The following is a 20,303-nucleotide window of genomic DNA, read 5'->3' as shown; positions in this document are numbered from 1 at the left end:
ACCGGATTTGAAGCTTAATATTATATTTATATATTTTGGTAGAAACTTGCATTTTATGAATATTATTATCTTGCACATTTATTTAGTAAAATTATATTTTAAATAAATAAATTTAAAAAATGACAATAAAAAGACCACTTAAAAAAGGTTTATACATCCCATTAGCTGCTTTGTTTTGGATAATTTTGCAATGAAAATAAGATAAACATGATTATTTTAATGTGGTACCATAGATAAAAAAATAGTAAACTTGGTACAATAGAACCCGATTGGTAGGTATAGGCCATTTTTTATTCTCTATTTTGAATCCGTGTGTAGTCCAGGCTGTATCGTCGACCCCGTTAGGTAAATTATTCCGATTCTTATTTTTTGCACAAACTTACTCAAAAAAAAGTTCCTTATAACAAATCCAAAAGGTACCAAGAGCTACCGCAGCCGGAAAATTGTTTAAACAATTTTTTCATTAGTTTTCTGTTAACTTGTAAAAGTTGGGTGACAAACTGTTTAGTTTATAATTTTAATCAACGCAGCATTAAAACATAGGTCCTGAAGAAGTTTTCTGGAAAATTTCAAGTCAAAATATGCAACAGAAAAAAAGTTACGCGACCTTATAGACGAGTGGTACTCCCCAAAAAAACGCTCATTTCTCGAGATATCAACCACACTGTGGTGAATGGCTAATTTTGGTCTTACTTTATGTTTTTGATGGTGCTGAAAACGAAAATGAGTTTTATTTTGAATTTTAGATGGGGAAACATTGTCAAAATCGAAATTTTACCCTAAAAATAAAAAAAATGGAATCACGTTTTTCTTAAAATTAAAAGTTACACCACCTTTTTTCTATAAAACATTTCGTTCTCTGTACTCTAGATTTTAACATAAAATTAATTGAACAGCTAAATTTCAAATTTTGTCACTCAACTTTTGCGATTAAACTTTGCAATTCAAGAATCTACACCTTTTACTTCAAACAATTTATAACTTTCTTTATAGCAAGACAGAAATATTGAAGCAGGTCCCATTGTCTTCAGAATGGTGAGAAATATATACTATAAAAATTTCAGAAAAAAAAATATTACAATGGAACTGAGTTGTAGCAAGTTAAACGCAAAAAACGTGATTTTTATTTTTAGGGTAAAGTTGCGATTTTGATAATGTTCCCCCACGTAAAATTCAAAACAACCCTAATTTTCGTTTTCAGCACCATCAAAAATATAAAGTACCTATTACCAAAATTAGTATCAGTATCTCGAGAAATAAGCTTTTTTGGGGTGTGCCAGTGTGCCCCTCGTCTATAAAGTCACATAACATTTTTCCTATTGCATATTTTAAATTAAATTTTTTTGGAAAACTTCTTCATGAACTATATTTTATTTCTGTGTTAGTTAAAATTATAAACTAAAAAGTTTGTCACTCAACTTTTTTTGTAAGCATGAAACTAACGAAATCTGACGACAAAATGTTTAAAAATTAACAACTTCTCTTTTAATGCGTTTAATCATTTTGGACAAATCTCATTATTATCTAAATGCTTCAAAGATAACACAGTAAAATTTTTAAAAGGAAATATTTACAGCGACCAAAAATATAGTGAGTTAAAATTGAAAAATCATCAAAATTGATTTATCGCATTTTGGCATAAAATTTGATTTTTGAACATGTTCCACTAATTCTAGAAAAAAATAAACTCCATATTTGGATTAGGAGACCTCGAAAACATAAGGAATGACGAAAATTTGTTATTCACTTTAAAGTTGATTTTTGTGGTCGGTATAACGTAATTTTAGGAGTTGCTGCCGGTCGCCAAGCGCGCCCACTATTCAGTCAGTCGACTACGCCCGATATTTTTTACTTTAGTCGGAACGCAAAATACTTTTTGTTTATAACACTACTGTTTAAACAATTTTTAACATTTTTTCTTGCTAAAAACTTTGTTAAAAACTTTGACTTTTCTTATAAAATATTGGTTAATTTCAGATCTTAGTGTTGTTAATTAACGTAACAGTGATTTTTTCAAAAAAGGGGCTATCTCAGACCCCAAGGGTCGTACGACCTAAAATTTTTTTTTACAAGTTGTGTATTTTAACCAGCTTTCCGTATTTTTTAGTGCCATTTAATTTGATCTAATTTCTACGAAATTATTGTAATTGTTTATAAGCTTAAAAACTGCTATTTATTAACAAATAATTTTGTGTACGTATATGTAATTTTTTTTTACTTTTTTTTTTCATACGCTGTTAGTATACATCTTAACGAAGGAAATGAGCCCCGGATTATTGAGATACATTCAGCCATATTAACTGGACCAGCCTCAGAAATTAGCTCGTTTTTCAAAAAATTTTATAAACAAATTCAATTTTGCGAAAACTATTTAACAGATCTAGACCATTTTTTGCACACCATTCAAACACCATAATGCCCTCAATTTTAGTTATATTAAAACATATTCTAATAAACAATAAAATTGTTATTAACAATATTCAAAAACAGTGATTTTGTCATCCGTTTTGCAATAACTTTTTTGTTTATTAACCGATTTTCATTTAGCATATCTCATTCGATGTATCTTTTTTTTCTGAAAAAGTTATCTGTGGACGTAAAATTTCTAAATAAACAAGTTTTTAAGTTATGAGCAAAAAACTAAGTTTTACGTTTTGATTGTTTATTTAAAAAATGTTCCACTAAAAAATTGATGAATCCCAAGATGGTAGTCTTTTTGTAATATCTCATACTACACATTTCAACTATCAAATCTCGTCTTTTCCGTTATGTCTAGAAAAAACCTAACTTGATTGGCCTATAAGTAAATGAACGGGAAATTCGGCGATACCGTATAATTTTCAGGGGCAATTCCGAATTGCATGAAAATTTGGATTTTGGTTCTACTTACCCTCTACTTCAAAGTTGAAATTGTGCCGTTGGTTGCTTTTACTTGGGGGGTGAGAGTCACCCCTTGTCGGTGGTGAAAAAACATATGTTCGGAAATGGATAAATTGACTGATTTTAAGCAACTTTTGTTCTATAGAGTTTTTTACTTAAGTCAATACTTTTCGAGTTATTTGCCATTGAAAATGTTGATTTTTCGACAAAAAAAAACTACGTTTTCAGACAGTTTTTCGCAAATAACTTAAAAAGTAAATATTTTATCGAAAAAAATATCCTTAGCAAAAGTGTAGCTTATAAAAAACCCAAAAAAATGGTGTATCAGTAATGTCTATCAATCAATTAAAAACAAAGTTGTAGCTCATGAAAAATACGTTCTTATTCGTCTAATTCCAAATCGAATATTTCATGGTGAAATCACCGAAAAATTAAGCACTTTTCGGGAAAAACCCATTTAAACTTTTTTAAAGTTTTTATAAAAAGCTTTGTTTTAATTGTTAACAAAAGTTTTAGCATTAAAAATAAGAGAGTTACGCTCAAAATAAAGTTAAATGAAATTAATCGCTACCGCTTTACAAACAATTTACTTACCTATCTATTTTTATATGATCTGTAAGTCTCACCGGTTTAAAGTGTTTATTTTTGAAAGGGTTATAATTGAGAAAGTTTGAATGGGTCACTAATCAAGAGTGTATGCAAATTTTGAACAGCCATATCTTAACCAATTTTTGTCTTACGGAGAAACAAAATGAAACTAGCATATTTATAATAGCAAAACCTACATTTTTTTACTCTTTAAGATTTTTCTTATCACCAATACTTTTTGAGTTATTTTGAAAAAATGAAATTTTTGAAAAATTTTTTTTTACTACAGTCGAACCCGCTTATTGGAATAGCCTTCGCGCCAAGCAAAAATATTCCTATAACCGGGATATTCTAATACCCGATCATTGATGGCTGGTAGAAATAAGTGTACCTACTGAATAAACCTACATAATAATAGTACATACTATGTATGTACCTACATTTACATTATATTTATATGGTGTACGAATTTTATACATAAGAAATGTTTTTAGAATAATAAACTTTTAATGAATTTAAATACATATAAATAAAGTTTACAAATTGTACATGTTATGTATTTGAATGTTGAATGAAGAATGTCCTCGGGTTCTGTGTCCTTCCGGGGTAGTCGGGGTTGGCAGATGTCGGTACCAGGTACGAGCGGTACGGCCGCGAGGGGTGAAGAGATGATTTACCGTTGCATCTTAAATATTTGTATGCATCTTAAATATTTGTACTACGGGGGTGATCGAACAGTTAAACATACCGGCCCCCTTGACAGCTGGTAGGCTTCAACAAGCAACTAATGATTGGGAAGATCCTCTGGAAGTACACAGATCTTCATGGCGGGTCGTTTGTATACGGCGGAGCCAGTTCTAATGGTAACAGCTCTGACTATACCATCAACACCAGGATGAATGAGTTCAATTATGCCAATTTTCCATTTCATTGGCGGGATTCCATCTTCTTTAACCAAGACGATGAGTCCAGGTTTCAAAATTGTGGGGTAGGTCTTTTTCCATTTAGACCGTTGCTGGAGTTCGGAAATATATTCCTTTGACCATCGCTTCCAGAAACCTTGGATGATTCTTTGAAGACGTTGAAACTTGCTGAGCGAATTTTCTTTGAATGTAGAATAGTCATGGTCAGGTAAAGCAGTAATGCGTTCTCCAATTAGGAAATGTGCAGGTGTCAAAGACTGTGGATCATTGGGATCATTGGAAATCTGGGATAAAGGTCGGGAATTTAAACACGCTTCGACTTGATGAAGAACAGTTACGAAGTCTTCGTAAGAAAGTGGGATTTGACCGAGTACCCTCTTTAAATGAAATTTAGTGGATTTGACTCCCGCTTCCCAGATACCACCAAAATGAGGAGCATGAGGAGGTATAAAATGCCATTTGACGTTTTCAGAATTTAAAATAGATTTGACTTCATTTTCACTCGTGCGTAGAAATTTATAAATCTCATTTTTAGCGCCAACAAAGTTGGTGCCATGATCGGAATATATATTTGCGCTTAAACCTCTTCTAGCGAAAAATCTACGACGTGTAGCAATAAGAGCGTCTGTAGTAAGACTGCTTACAAGTTCCAAATGCATCGCTCTCGTTGAGAGACACACAAAAACACACACGTAAGCTTTAATTGTTTTGTAATTTCTAGTTTGTCGATCCTTTAATAAAAAGGGTCCGCAAAAATCTGTACCTGTATTATAGAAAGGCCGTTGAGGCGTTACTCGATGCTCTGGTAAATCTCCCATCAAATATGGAGTGGGAGAAGCACTAAAGCGAAAACAAGGTAAGCATTGCCTCACAACTTGTTTGATTAAGTTTCTGCCAGAAGTAGGCCAAAACCGTTCTCATATTGAGGCTAGTAATAGTTGTGGCCCTGCATGAAGAAGGCGCAAATGTTCTTGATTTACAATTAATTTAGAAAGTACATGTTTACCGGGGATTATTGCAGGATGTTTCTTTTGAAAATCAAATTTGGAGTGTTTAAGTCTGCCACCAACTCTAATTATGCCCTTGTCATCTAAAAATGGGGCTAATCGTAAAATCTTACTTTTAGAGTTAATAGGTTTAGATTTTGATAAGTCAAGATATTCATTCGGAAATTCTTGCCTTTGAACAATTCTAATAAGAGTATTTAGAGCATGATTAAGTTCTTGAGCATCAAGTGCTCCGGATTTTCTATTTGCCTTAGGTACACGGCAATTATCAAAGAATCGATAACAATAAGCAGTGACTCGTTGAAGCTTGTTAAGACTAGAGAATCTGTTGATAAGATCTAGTACTTCAGTAACTGTAGACTGAAAGGAAATTAATTTTTCTTTGCGCCTCTCAGGTAGATCAGAATTACTTATAGTGTTTGAAACACCAGTGGGCCATTGTTCTTCAGGATACAGCAACCACTTAGGGCCATTCCACCATAGAGAATGATCAATTAAAGACGTAGGGCTAAGACCCCGAGAGAGCAAGTCTGCTGGATTTTCATGAGTATTGACGTATCTCCAAGAATCCGAATTTGTTAATGATTGTATTTGTGTCACTCTATTAGCGACAAAAATTTTCCATTGAGTAGAAGGAGATTTGATCCATGATAAGACTATAGTTGAGTCACACCAGTAGAAGATTTGAGTAATAGAAAGATCTAAAGAGATTATGAGCTTTTGAGTCAACTCTGCCAGCAACAAGGCTGCGCACAATTCGAGCCTAGGAATCGTAATTGTTTTGAGGGGAGCCACTCTTGTTTTAGAGCAAAGTAAGTGGCAATGATAAGTACCCGCTGAATCTAAGGATCGAATGTATATACAAGCACCGTATGCCATTTCACTGGCGTCAGAGAAGCCATGGATTTCTAATAGAAGTGGATTGCTAGGTAGAACATGCCTAGGTATTTTTAATGTATTTAAATCTTGAAGTTGATTATGGAATTTAATCCAGCTGGTATAAAGGTCTTGTGGGATTGATTCATCCCAATCAAGTTTGTGTTGCCACAATTTTTGAATAATGCATTTTGCTATGATTATTGCAGGTTGAACTAATCCTAATGGGTCGAATATTTGAGAGACACAAGATAGTATTTTTCGTTTTGTTGGACATGAATTGTAAGGAGATTTTATTGAAAATTGTAGTGTGTCAGATTGAGAGTTCCAGAGAAGACCTAAAGTTTTGTTATTGCAATCCTCACCGAAATTTAATATGATATTATCTCCTTCAGATTGTTCACAAAGTACTTCTGGTGCATTGCACATGAATTTACGGAGTGGAAAGCCACCAGAAATGAGAATTTCAGAAAGCTTTTGTTTAAGATATATTGCCTCATCAACTGATGAACACCCTGTGCAAAGATCATCAACGTAAAAGTCCTTTGCGATTATTCTGCTAATGTCTGGATGTGTATCTTTACATTGTATTGACAGTTCCTTTAAGCATCTCGTAGACAGAAAGGCTGCAGGTGCTGTGCCGTATGTAAGTGTATTTAATTGATACGTGTGTATTTCTGATTCAGGATTAGACCTCCAAAGAATAAGTTGTAGCGAGCGTTGTGATGAATCTACCAATACTTGCCGGTACATTTTAGTTATGTCTCCGGTCAGCATAATATTATGTTTTCTTGCCCGTAAAACTATAGAAAATAGATCATCTTGAATAGTTGGACCGGCTACTAAAATGTCATTAAGTGATAAGCCACTAGTTGTTGTAGCTGATCCATTGAACACCACTCTTAACTTAGTAGTAGTACTTGACTCCTTTACCACGCCGTGGTGGGGTAAATAATAGCAAGGTTTATCTGATAATTCAGAGTCATTTATCTTGGTCATGTGACCAAGAGCTTCGTATTCGCTTAAGAAATCTGTATAGTTAGACTTTAGTTCAGGATTTCTTTGTAATCGTTTCTCTAAATTGAATAAGAATTTGGTTGCTACTTCTTTTGAGTCGCCAAGAGAGCAAGCCGGTTTCTGAAACGGTAGTTGGACGATAAATTGACCCAACGAGTTTCTAATTGTAGTAGTTTTGAAGAGTTCTTCACAGAGAATGTCATCTGAAGATGAGGATTTAGGAACATTGATTTCTTCAATTTCTCAGAATTTAGCTATTTGTGAATGAATAGCCTGATCAGAAGTGCTTAGATTGCATAAGATAGAAATGTTAGAAGGTTGTATGAACTGGGGTGAATGTATAGTGCCCGAGACGATCCAACCAAATTGAGTTTTTTGCAACGTAGGCAAATGCTTGCCAAGTTTTACCTGACCTACCATGAGCAGATCCCAGAAGTTATCAGCACCAATCAAAATGTCGATTGGACCGGGTTCATTGAATGTTGGGTCTGCTAGTATCAGATTATGAGGAATTTTTAGGCTTGACGTATTAATAAAGTTTGAGGGTATTCTGCTTGTGATTTTAGGAATAACTAAACATTTGAAACTTGTTTTAAACGGAACTTGACGTGCTTGAACCGACACAACAGTTTGTTTTAGAATATTTGTGGTTTTTTGCCCAACCCCTGTAATAGAACATTGTATTGGAGTTGTATTTACGTTTAACTTGTTACACATTTCCTCAGAGATAAAACTTGACTCACTGCCGCTATCAAGAAGTATACGACAAGAAAATACATTACCATGATTATCAAAAATGTCTACCAGGGCAGTTGACAATAAAACAATGCTTGGGGAATTATTACCTGCAATTAAACAATTTGAGCTAATTTCAGGAGAATCAGAAGTTTCAGTGGAATGGTTAGCATTAAAATTGGAGTTATGATTATTTTGCGAGGTATTTCTTCTAGATGTATCAGGATTATTCGAGTTGAAATTTTGATTGTTATTTTGATTATTGACACCAAAGTGTAACAGGGTGTTGTGATTACTATCACATTTTCGACAATGCATAGACCGACACTGGTTAGTTGAATGATTATTTCGCAGACAATTGACACAAAGTTTCAATTTTTTGACCTCAGCTAGTCTAGACCTTGGACTTAACTCGATAAATGATTTACAGTTATAAATTGTATGCTCTTTATTGCAAAAATAACAAGTTGGAGAATTACTTGAAAAAAGGCTTTTTACATTTTGTTTGACTTTATTACCTTGAATATTTAAAGTTTCCAAAATTCTGCATTTTTCAGAGAGAAAATTGCAAAATATTTCTCTAGTTACCTTGTCATGTTTGGCGTATTCACTCTCCCATTCACGACGAGTTGTTGAGTCCAGCTTTATGGAGAATAAATGAATTATCAATGCGTCCCAGGAATCTACAGGTTCTTCTAGGACTCTTAAGGCTCTTAAATGCCGATTCATGCCATCTAGAATGTTTCTTAATTCTACATGGCATTCTTTTGTAGCAGGTTTTGTCTCGAATAAGGCTTTTATATGGTTCTTTTTTAATAGAGGTTTATTTTCATAGCGTTGAACTAGTAGATTCCATGCGACACTGTAATTATTTGCTGATATTTCAAGCGATTTCAATAAATCCGCTGCTTGACCTTTTAACGATAAGCGCAAGTAATGGAATTTATTGATATCAGGTATGGATTTGTCATTATGAATTAATGCTTGAAAGGTATCTTTATAGAACAAGAATTGATCGAAACTCCCATCGAAATACGGTAAACTTATGGAAGGCAGCTTAACGTGGTGTGTTGGTGCATTAGAACTATTAGGATTGCTAGAGATTGATGCATTTGCTACCTGTTGATCAGTAGACTTATTTAAGATTGCTTGACCCTCAGAAACGACACTAAAATAGCTATCTTCAAATTCTAGACGCTCGTTTTGATTTGCTACATCATTGCTAGTCTCTAAACATTCTATTTGAATCTGAATGTGATCGAAAGCTTGAAAAAGAGGTTCAACTTTTGATAGTCTAACTTTAAGCTGAGCAAAATCAGGATTATTTTTTGAATTTTCTTTATCAAGATAAGTTTTGAATTTTGTTATTTGAGATTTACAATTTCCACGCGTAATGTGGAGCCTTTTGAGCTCAGAAGCAAGCTCATCGTTTTTTTGGGATGGAACATTTTGTTCCTGCGACATTTTGAATAATAGTGTTAATAAAAGTGTTATGTAGTGTTAAATGTAAACCTACCTTAATATGTGTAAATGTAAATAACAAAAATGTAGAATGTGATGTAAAATGACAAGAATAAGCCCGTAAGTAGACAACGTAAGGTTTAAAATGGTTTAAATGCTTGTTATAATCGATAGAATTAAAAAAAAAGGCTAAATATAAGAAGTGACGGAATATAATGTAAGTATGAGTTTAAAATAATGTGAAAAATGTATGTAAATTCAGAAATAAATAATGTTATATTTTATAAAGTAATGAAACGTTTGAGAAAGAATAAAGTGAATAAATCAAGTCGAAACGAGGATAAAATCGTAAAGGAATTGGTAGAATAGAATATAGAACGCTTACACTGACCTTTTGATTCTCGTTCCGGATGATCTGCTTCTCGTCTGCTTATCGTCGAAAAATGCGGCCTGGATTGTCACAGCGATTTTTCGGAATTTTGCACAATAACTAACTAATAATTATAATTGCACTGATTAATGATGGCTTGAAGGACCAATTTAATTATGTACGAATTTTATACATAAGAAATGTTTTTAGAATAATAAACTTTTAATGAATTTAAATACATATAAATAAAATTTACAAATTGTACATGTTATGTATTTGAATGTTGAATGAAGAATGTCCTCGGGTTCTGTGTCCTTCCGGGGTAGTCGGGGTTGGCAGATGTCGGTACCAGGTACGAGCGGTACGGCCGCGAGGGGTGAAGAGATGATTTACCGTTGCATCTTAAATATTTGTATGCATCTTAAATATTTGTACTACGGGGGTGATCGAACAGTTAAACATATGGTCTCAGGTCCTTTTATGTCAATGATACAGCAGTGTAACTTATTTTATTAAAAAACCAAATTACATTTTCTGTGCATAAATCCATTAATAAACATGAAATGTGTGCAATATGTTAACATGTATATATTATCTTATTTAAAATGCATACGCCAAAATTACTAAAAATTTTTTTTGAAAAATCTTTAAGTTATACGAATTAGAAAAAATTACATTTAATTGGCCCTCCAGAAATCTTCTTATAATATTACAAACGGTTAGGACTTGCCAAATTGGATGGAATATCCACAAAATCGAAAAAATGTTCATCTTTTGCCTCATCTTTCGCTTTAATATTGAGTTGGGTGGTTTAATTGTTTTGTTCTAAATCTTCAGTATCTTCGAAAACCGATAAATTATCGTCAAAAGAAACAACTCTTAAAAATATTCGTCCTCTATTTTGTCGAATTCTGTATTTTGATGAATTGGCACATTGGCAGGCAAAAAACGGATTGTTAAAATATTCAAACTCATGTCGGGTTTATGGACAGGGCGGTTATCAATAAAAGAGAACATTTCTATTCTCGTCTGCCATTGTATTATTGAAGTCAATAAACCATTAACCAATAAAATTTATAACTGCACCGAGGTAGGTCGCAATAGAAATTTTTATAAGTTTTGTGAGACAAGGAAAAGTAGGTATTTTAGCCAGTAGCCTGTTGTATTTCGTAAAAGGGTTCAACTGGTGCGTAATAAAGTATTTATTATCTGAAAAATATAATAACCCAGACATAATTTTAATTTTTTTGGAAAATATGAATAAAAAGTTGTTCGTCCACTTGAATAATATTCGATTAAGCGATATTAATTAATTAAAACGTATTCCTATAAGCGGATAAATTTATTAAGGAGTATATAGAAACGTTTCGGGACCTCAAATTTCTATTCCTTAAACCGGGATATTCCTATAACCGGTACTCTAATAAGCGGGTTCGACTGTATAAAACCAAATGTTTTCAAAAATAAGCACTTCAAACCAATCAAACTTAAAACGTAGTTTTTTGTCGAAAAATCAAGATTTTAAATCGCGAATAACTCGAAAAGTATTGACTTATGTAAAAAACTTTATAGAACAAAAGGTGCTTAAAATAAGTCAATTTATCCATTTCCGGCCTTATTTTAAACACGCGTTTTTCACCCCCCGCGAAGAGGTAAATGTCACCCCCCAAGTAAAAGCAACCAACGGCACAAATTCAACTTTGAAGTGGAGGGTAAGTAGAACCTAAATCCAAATTTTCATGCAATTCGGAGTTGCCCCTGGAAATTACACTCCAAAACGGTCATTTATTGGGCTATTTGACAAGTCACACCTAGGAGAGACTACGTTGGTCAGGCAAAGGTCGAAATTGAATTTTATGAAATCGGGGTTTGACTAAGTAGTCAAACCCCGATCAGCTATTAAAATTTATTTAGATTAGTTTTAAGGGGGGTATAGTATTTTTGATTATTTTTTTCGATTTTTTTTATTGGCTTATTTGATTGTAATTATTATCAAGAGTATACCATTAAAATTTCAAGTTAATCCGAGCAAAATTGACGGAGATGTGGATATAAACAAACATTTTCTTAGTATTATTGACAAAACTACATTTTTCTAAAACGCGTTTTCTGAAAAACATGTTTTTTTGAGGCGGTGTACATTATAACTCAAAAAGTAATGCACCGATCTTCTGAAATTTTGCACACTTCTTTTTTAGATATTTTACTAGGATGTGACGTCGAGTTTTTGCTTATTTTAACAATTTTTTTTATATTACCATTTTTCTTTTTACCGAACACACTTTCTCACTTTTTTTTCGATTTTTTCACTTTAAAGTTATACCATGAATTTAAAAATCAATATAATCATTAAAAACTCAACGTCACTACCTCAAGAAACTCTTAAACTAAAATAATCTTTTTGGTTTGTATGCTTCAGATGTTCCTGTCCGAAGATATAATGTACATCGCAAATCATCTTCTTTTTGGATCGTCTACTTAAAAATGACGCCACCACTTCATTTTCTAATATTTTTGAATAAAAATTTAACTGAATAATCTTCAAGTGTTGTTCTTTAAGATAGCCTTTTACCCATTTAACTTAACCCCGCCACTTTCAAGGGAAAACGTTTTAAAATTATGCAAAAAAACGCAGAATTAACTATACCCCCCCCCCCCCCCTAATAGAACGTAATTTTTTAATTGTGATGTTTATTATTTTTATATTGTCGTAATTATAATAAAAAAATTAGTGTTTATTCTCGCATGTTGAGGCATTATGGCATTTAGAGTTGCACAATACGTTAGACCTTTTACACTTACATGGTTTTGAAGAGCACTTTTTATTGCAATGGTATTTTATAAATCCTTGTCCTCCAAATTTAGAATCTTTTGTACTAATTTCTCTTAAGAGACAGCTTAACGTCTGGAACATCTTCGAAATTAGTAAACTTATCTTTGCATTCTCTTATTTGATTTCTTGAAAAAGTGTGTTTATTGTTCCGTATTTCGTATCAACTGTATATAAACCGTCAATTATTGTTTTATCTTGTATGATACCCAACATATTTCGAGCATCTCCTTGGCACGCGTTCGAGCATGCATTGTGCACAGACAGAAAAGATTAAAATAAATAAAGGAAATGAGATTGAAGGTCTTCATGCCCACGCTAATACTATGAAACAATAATTACCTAAGTGAAAAAAATGCCCTCCAATTTCGATAGGAAAAACTGTAACAATACCTATCCCCAGCTTTGATAGAGCAAAAGAGGATGCTCGAAATATTTTGAGTAGCATACAAGATAAAACAATTGACGGTTTATATAGAGTTGGTACGAAATACGAAACAATAAACACGCTTTTTTTAAGAAATCAAATAAGAGAATGCAAAGAGAAATTTCCTAATTTCGAAGATGTTCCAGACGTTAAGCTGTCTTTGTCTCTTAGAGAACATACATACATACATACATACATACATAATCGATTATCCTCTTATACTGGAAGGTGTCGAGGTGTCTTCTTTACTCATTATTCTCTGCGAACTTACGCCATTTTTTTCGGTCCCTAGCTAATTCTTTGGCTTCCTGCCACGATTTTCCTCTATCCTGCAATATTTCCATCACACTGGTATTCCACGTTTTCCTTGGTCGGCCTCTCCTGTTTTCCCTATCGGCCTCGCTTCCCATGTCATTTTAACCTGTCTGCCGTCGGTCATTCTGAATAAGTGCCCAGTCCATTTTAATTTCTTTTCATGAATTTTTTCCTTTAATGATTTTACTTTTAATTATCTTCTAATATCATCGCTACGTCTTTTATCGGTTCTCCTAGCTCCCGCCACTTTTCTTAAATACCTCATTTCCGCGGCTTGCAATCTATTTTCTTGTTTGTCGTTCAATACCCAATTCTCTGCTCCATATGTAGTGATAAGTATGTAAATTGTTTTAAATACTATCATTTTGGTTTTCCTTGTTATTTCTTTTTTATTTAGGAAGTTTTTATACAGCGAATGATATGTTCTTGTGGCTGCTTTTATCCTATTTCCAATTTCGTCTTCTTGTGTCCCCTTCTTATTTAAAATTATTCCAAGGTATTTAAATGTATCTACCTGTTCTATTGTTTTGCCTTGGATTTAATATTTAGCTTAACATCATCTTTCTTCGATATTGCCATTACTTTTGTTTTTTCCATATTAATTATTAGATTGTAATTTTTTAATTCTGCCTCTCAGATTCTTATGTTCTCCTCCAGGGCTCTTTCTGTTCTTGCCACAACACCAACATCATTCTCTAAGAGAAATTAGTAAAAAATATTCTAAATTTGGAGGACAAGGATTTATAAAATGCTACTGCAATAAGAAATGCTCTTTCAAATTACGTAAGTGTAAAAGGTTTAACGTATTGTGCAACTTTAAATGCCACAATGCCTCAACAGGTGAGAATAAACACTATTTTTTTATTTTAATTACAACAATATAAAAATAATAAACATTAAAATTCAAAAATGACCTTCTATTAAATCTAATATAACAAATTACGACATTTTAATGGCTGATCGGGGTTTGACTAGTCAAACCACGATTTCATAAAATTTAATTTCGACCTTTGCCTGACCAACTTGGTCTCTCCCAGGTTTGATTAGTCAAAGGCCGAAACTGTAATTTATTTCCGGCTTTGACTAAGATCGTCAGTCAGACCTGAGGATTGCCTAGTCAAACCTGGGAGTGCCTGAAATTCGGGCTTTGACTATAACATATACACCAAATGTTAAAAAACTGTGTGAAAATGACAAAGGATGTGATCATATTTGTAAAGCACAAAGTGATTCTTAATATTTAAATATTTCAAAACGAACTATAATAAAAATAATCACGTGACTTGTAGCTGGGAATATATAAATGGCGCCTACTGGTGGATAGACTACATTAGTTCTGAGACAGGTAAGTCACTAATTATGCTTATGAACATTATTTATTACAAATATATTTTAGTATATACTAGCTGACCCGGTGAACTTCGTTGCACCTTAGATAGTGTGTCATAATTAGATAATCTGTCATAATTTTGATTCTAGATCAGTTGCTTGAACGCAATGGCTAAAAATCAATCACTCAAAATCAACTGCTCGAAAATGAATTGCTAGACATGAAAATTGATCGAAATGCAATTTCCTCGAATAAAAAAGAAAATTATATGTCCAAATATTTTTTCACAATAATGCAAAATTTGTAAGTATGGTCGAATGAAATTCTATAGTTTTTAAGGCATTCCAGAAGCCGCTACAGATAAAATGTTTTAACAACTTATTAATCATTCAGAATTAGTCGACACTTATTAAAAGTTAAAATAATTAAGACAATAACTGGACGATAACGATTTAATGAGTGGAATTTAAATTTTTTTCTACTTTAATGACAAAACAATTAAAAATTATTTTGCACATCATATTTGAAACAGTATTTGGTTGAAAAATCTCATTTTTGCTGGCCAAAAATATATTAATTTGTCTGGACTAAATTACAGTTCTGTTTACCTTAAAAGGGATATGGTACTATCAACATTCACACAAAGTTGCCAAACTGGATTTTGTTATTTTGAGTGTAAATTTTCCCAGCGATCTCCGAGGGTACAATACATAAGAAAGATACATAATATGACAAATTATATGATATTCTAAGTATGCAGTACGTAAATCGTTCAGCTGGACATAGGGAACGTACAATATATAGATTTAGATACATAAATACATACATTGTATTATATTGAGATAATTGAGGCAACTGAGTTTTCTCAATGACAATATGGCTGTTAGCATTAAGGGGCATTAACCTCAAAATTTACAAATCATTTCGACTGACACAAATAAACGTCAAAATATGAGAATGTAGTAGGTAGCTAAATATTTTTGGCCTAAGAGAATGGAAAAACTGTTTAGGTTTTAAAGTAAAATAAATTTTATTATTTTAATTCATACCTTAAACTTTAACTACACGCGCTGGCGTATTTTTGTACGCCACATATAAGAATTCTACTACAAATGTATTTAAAAATTTAATTTTTGTCTTTGTTTATTTATCTAACCTATCACTGGAATGTGCTTTACACTGGATTTAGTTTCGTTATAATCGGCATTCTAGGAAGATCGTAATTTACAGTTTATTATTTGTTGTTTCCGGTGGTGGATAACATACGCCACAATTATAGTAATACAATTAGTAATATAAGTACATATTTCAAATGTTTTTTAGTCATTATGGCACAAATATATTTTTCTTTATAAACAATACTTTTTCTCAGGTAAAAAATATCGTTTCAAAAAAATATTATTAGCAATTTTATTTATCATGGAATCAGATTCCAGTTATATATCCCAATTTGCTTACTGAGAAGGAACTCCAAGTATCCGCTGACGCCGAGTAAGGTTTATAACAAACAAATAAGTGTAATTTTACAAAAAAAAAAACAAATCCGCTGTCTTTAAGTATATTTTCTTGTGGCGTATAAAGTACGCCACGCGTGTAGTTATGTTATATTTTGATGTGCGGGTAGTTAAAGGTTAAAATTCTAAATATTAATTAATTATCAAAATAACAAAAAACTTTATCAATCATTTAATACATGCAATAGTGTACATGATATTTTTCGTTAGTTCATCTAATAAACATAAATAAACTGGATGGTTTGCCCACGCAAAAGCAAGTTTTTTGAAAATTCGTAAAATTAAAAAATTCATATTTTATCCAATTTGAGTCCAAAAGTTAATCTGTTGCACTTTTCTTTTATGAAATTTCCCATTCGTTCTTCTTCTGTGCTCATAATTTTGCTACGGCTTACGGTTCGCTATTTCGGAAACGGACTGCGCTAGAGAAGAAAAAATGGCAGTGTCTTGTTCGGAATTCAGCAGGGAATCTACCTGCCAAATTTCATGAAAATCGGTCAATTCGTTTCGGAGGAGTATGGCAACAAAGATGTAAAATATTTAAATGGCTATTAAAAAATAACGGTTGAAGATAAAAAAGTGAAAATTTAGGATTGTATGTATCTTTTGCTTCTACATCATACAAAATTAAGAAAAAACGGTATATCAAAAAATTAGAAAAATATATCAGGGGGGCAAGCCCCCTTATGACGTACGGGCATGAATTCAGAGTTATGCCTATTCCCAGTCCGGTAGAATACACGTGTAAAATTTCATAAAAATATGATGAGCCGTTCTCGAGTTATTAACGGTCTAACTAACATAACTCGACTTTCTTTTATATATATATAGATGTAAAATATTTAAATGGCTATTAAAAAATAACGGTTGAAGATAAAAAAGTGAAAATTTAGGATTGTATGTATCTTTTGCTTCTACATCATACAAAATTAAGAAAAAACGGTATATCAAAAAATTAAAAAAATATATCAGGGGGCAAGCCCCCTTATGACGTACGGGCATGAATTCAGAGTTATGCCTATTCCCAGTCCGGTAGAATACACGTGTAAAATTTCATAAAAATATGATGAGCCGTTCTCGAGTTATTAACGGTCTAACTAACATAACTCGACTTTCTTTTATATATATATATATATATATATATATATATATATATATATATATATATATATATATATATATATATATATATATATATAGATGTAAAATATTTAAATGGCTATTAAAAAATAACGGTTGAAGATAAAAAAGTGAAAATTTAGGATTGTATGTATCTTTTGCTTCTACATCATACAAAATTAAGAAAAAACGGTATATCAAAAAATTAAAAAAATATATCAGGGGGGGCAAGCCCCCTTATGACGTACGGGCATGAATTCAGAGTTATGCCTATTCCCAGTCCGGTAGAATACACGTGTAAAATTTCATAAAAATATGATGAGCCGTTCTCGAGTTATTAACGGTCTAACTAACATAACTCGACTTTCTTTTATATATATATAGATTATTTGGATTTTTAAAAGACACTTTGATGATTTCCAATTTATTTAATTTATTTAATAATTCTTAAAAATAATAGTTTTGTCGTAATATGTGAAACATTTATTACTTCTTCACTATTTTTGTTATTTTTGCTCAAGTAGTATGTGGTTTCGCAAATGTTTGTTTTATAGGACATAGTTATCGGGGTTCATGGGTCGCGTATTCTTCTTTAACTGCCGTCTTCCAATCGGATGTTGGATATCATCATCACTATCTTTACTCTATCTACCGCTGCTCCGAAGAGTTCCATAGAACTGCATTTAAATCAGGTCCTTAAATTCTTCAACCAGGACACTCTTCTTCCTATACTTCATCCCCCTCTTGTCCTCCCCTATATGATCAGTCTTAGCAGTTAATATCGCTGTCCCCTCATTACGTGTCCTAGATACTGTAACTTTCTTATTTTTATTGTGTTTATTATTTCGTATTCTTTGCCCATCCGTTCCCACTTCAATGTCCAGCTTTCAAGTCTATATTGCAGTATCGAAAACACGTAGCATCTTAGAGCTCTTACTGTCATTTCTAATCTAAGGTCTTTGTTGAAGAGAATTGTGCTTCGAACTAATGCACGCAATCTGTATCGCAGACAGGTAGTTGGTATTATACGCTGTTTGAGGGAGCATAGAGAATAATAAAGAACCAGCTTTCTTAAAATTCTTCCTCGAAAAAGTTGCTTGCTCTTGGTATTATGACTATATTATGTTCAAATAATAAATTGTAAAATTGGTGTATCAAAATAAATTTGCTTTTAATTAATTTTAGCAATTAATTTGATTTGCTTACCTCATTAGTCTTTCTGGGTTGAAATTTATCCAATAAAAACATTAGGCTTTTAAAAGCAAACTACTTCGAACCCTCTTTTTGTCTTTCTCGTCTAAATGATGACAGAAGCTAATTCATTTTTTTAGTTCAGAGACATCACAACCCATTCTTATAGAAATATTAGAACTCATTCTTATATAAAATAGTTTTTCTGTTTATTATTTTATATAGCTTCGATTTCGGGTTTTATAGGCATTCTTCATTTCTATATAACTCAATTAATTGAAGTATCTTTTCATTGGTCCATTCCATATTGCAAAATTATGTTTTCACGTCTACACAATAAACAACCCTCAAACTAATGTTTGTAAATAAATTAAATCAGTACTTTAAACGAATTCGTTCGCTACCGTCCATCCACTGTCCACATTGAACAACGATATCCTTTGATGATTCGCTAATTTACCGACATCGGTTGGAACATGTGCGAATGCGAACGAATTCTTTCGGTCGTGCTCGATTCGCTGTACAAATACAATAAAGTTAAGTTAAGTTCGTTCGTGTTCGCTTTGATTTAAATGCGCTTTTACAGACAAACTAACAAATGTCTATGAAGAATTGTTCGTATTTTCTGCGCAAACATCATCAGAAACGAAGATCTATTACACCTGACACAACAAAAGACGGTAGAAAATGAAATAAAGTTCAGAAAGTGGGGTTGGATCAGTAACACACTCCGAAAAAATAATTCCAGTATTGAAAAGACTGTCCTAGAGTGGAATCCACAAGGAAAAATAAAAAGAGGTTGCCTAGCACAAACTTAGAGAAGATCCACCATGGGCGCGATAAGAGGTCAAGGAAAGTCTTGGAATGAGATGAATGCCTTAGCGCAAAATAGAACCCGATGGCGCGTTTTCACTGAAGCTCTATGCTCCACTTGCTTTCGTTAGTGTTTTAAGATTAAGTGCCCCAAAATGATTTCATTTCTTTATACAGGGTGTAACAAAAATACAGGTCATAAACTTAATCCCATATTCTGGGACCAAAAATAGTTTGATTGAACCTAACTTACCTTATAGACGGAGAGGAAGCGCTGAAAAATCTATTTGAATTTACTAAAGCTAGATTTTTCACAGTTGATTACTGTGAGTGTGTAGAGAAACATACTGCGGTCGGTCAAGCGAAACGTAGAACGGGGGTTACTGAGAGGGTATCAAAGTTCCTTTCCTACGAAGGTATTTATTTCCATTTACTAAGGCTGAAAATCAGTACACACATTCTAAATTAAATATAAATAAAAGTTATTATAGTCGGTCAGCTGTATGACGGGACAGAGCCGGTCGCGTCGGTCGGCCCCAATAGTCTATTGAGGAAATGAAGCATTTTGGCTCGCAATTTTTTCGTTCAGCATGGATTTATTTGAAATTTTCACAGAAGGTAGGGAATAGTCCAAGGATCATTTTCTATATCATGCCGCTATCATACGCTAAAACCTTGGGGGTGGTTGCCACAACATCTCGGGGGTGGGAATTTTTTATTACATTTTAACCATGTAATTCGATGGAAAAAGTGATTCTAAGAAAAAACTATTTTTTATATTTTCTTCATAAAACAAATATTTTTCCAGTTATTCGCGTTTGAAAGTAACAGTTTTTCGACGAAAAAATCGATTTTTTTAGAGGTTTTTTTTGAGAATACCTTGAAAAATATTCTATATATATTTTTG

General features: G+C 32.6%; 3 protein-coding genes across 4 annotated transcripts in view; 2 read left to right on the top strand and 1 right to left on the bottom strand.

Annotated features, from left to right (window-relative positions):
* The window catches only part of LOC126880408 (probable ATP-dependent RNA helicase spindle-E), a 383,599-nt gene that overhangs the window by 189,127 nt on the left and 174,169 nt on the right, over positions 1 to 20,303 (bottom strand). The window lies entirely within an intron of this gene.
* Positions 1 to 20,303, top strand: part of LOC126880415 (cathepsin B-like) — a 146,465-nt gene that overhangs the window by 53,514 nt on the left and 72,648 nt on the right. The window lies entirely within an intron of this gene.
* The window catches only part of LOC126880412 (cathepsin B-like), a 28,712-nt gene continuing 23,445 nt past the window's right edge, over positions 15,037 to 20,303 (top strand). The window contains exon 1 of the mRNA XM_050644256.1: positions 15,037 to 15,062. Coding sequence (XP_050500213.1) covers positions 15,052 to 15,062 — 11 coding nt within the window. The 5' untranslated portion in view covers positions 15,037 to 15,051. The remainder of the gene's footprint in view (positions 15,063 to 20,303) is intronic.

The sequence above is a fragment of the Diabrotica virgifera genome, chromosome 2, assembly GCF_917563875.1.
Source record: "Diabrotica virgifera virgifera chromosome 2, PGI_DIABVI_V3a".
Lineage (NCBI taxonomy): Eukaryota > Metazoa > Arthropoda > Insecta > Coleoptera > Chrysomelidae > Diabrotica > Diabrotica virgifera.
Note: the sequence above shows the minus strand (reverse complement) of the source record. Positions and strands in the feature narration are given on the sequence as shown.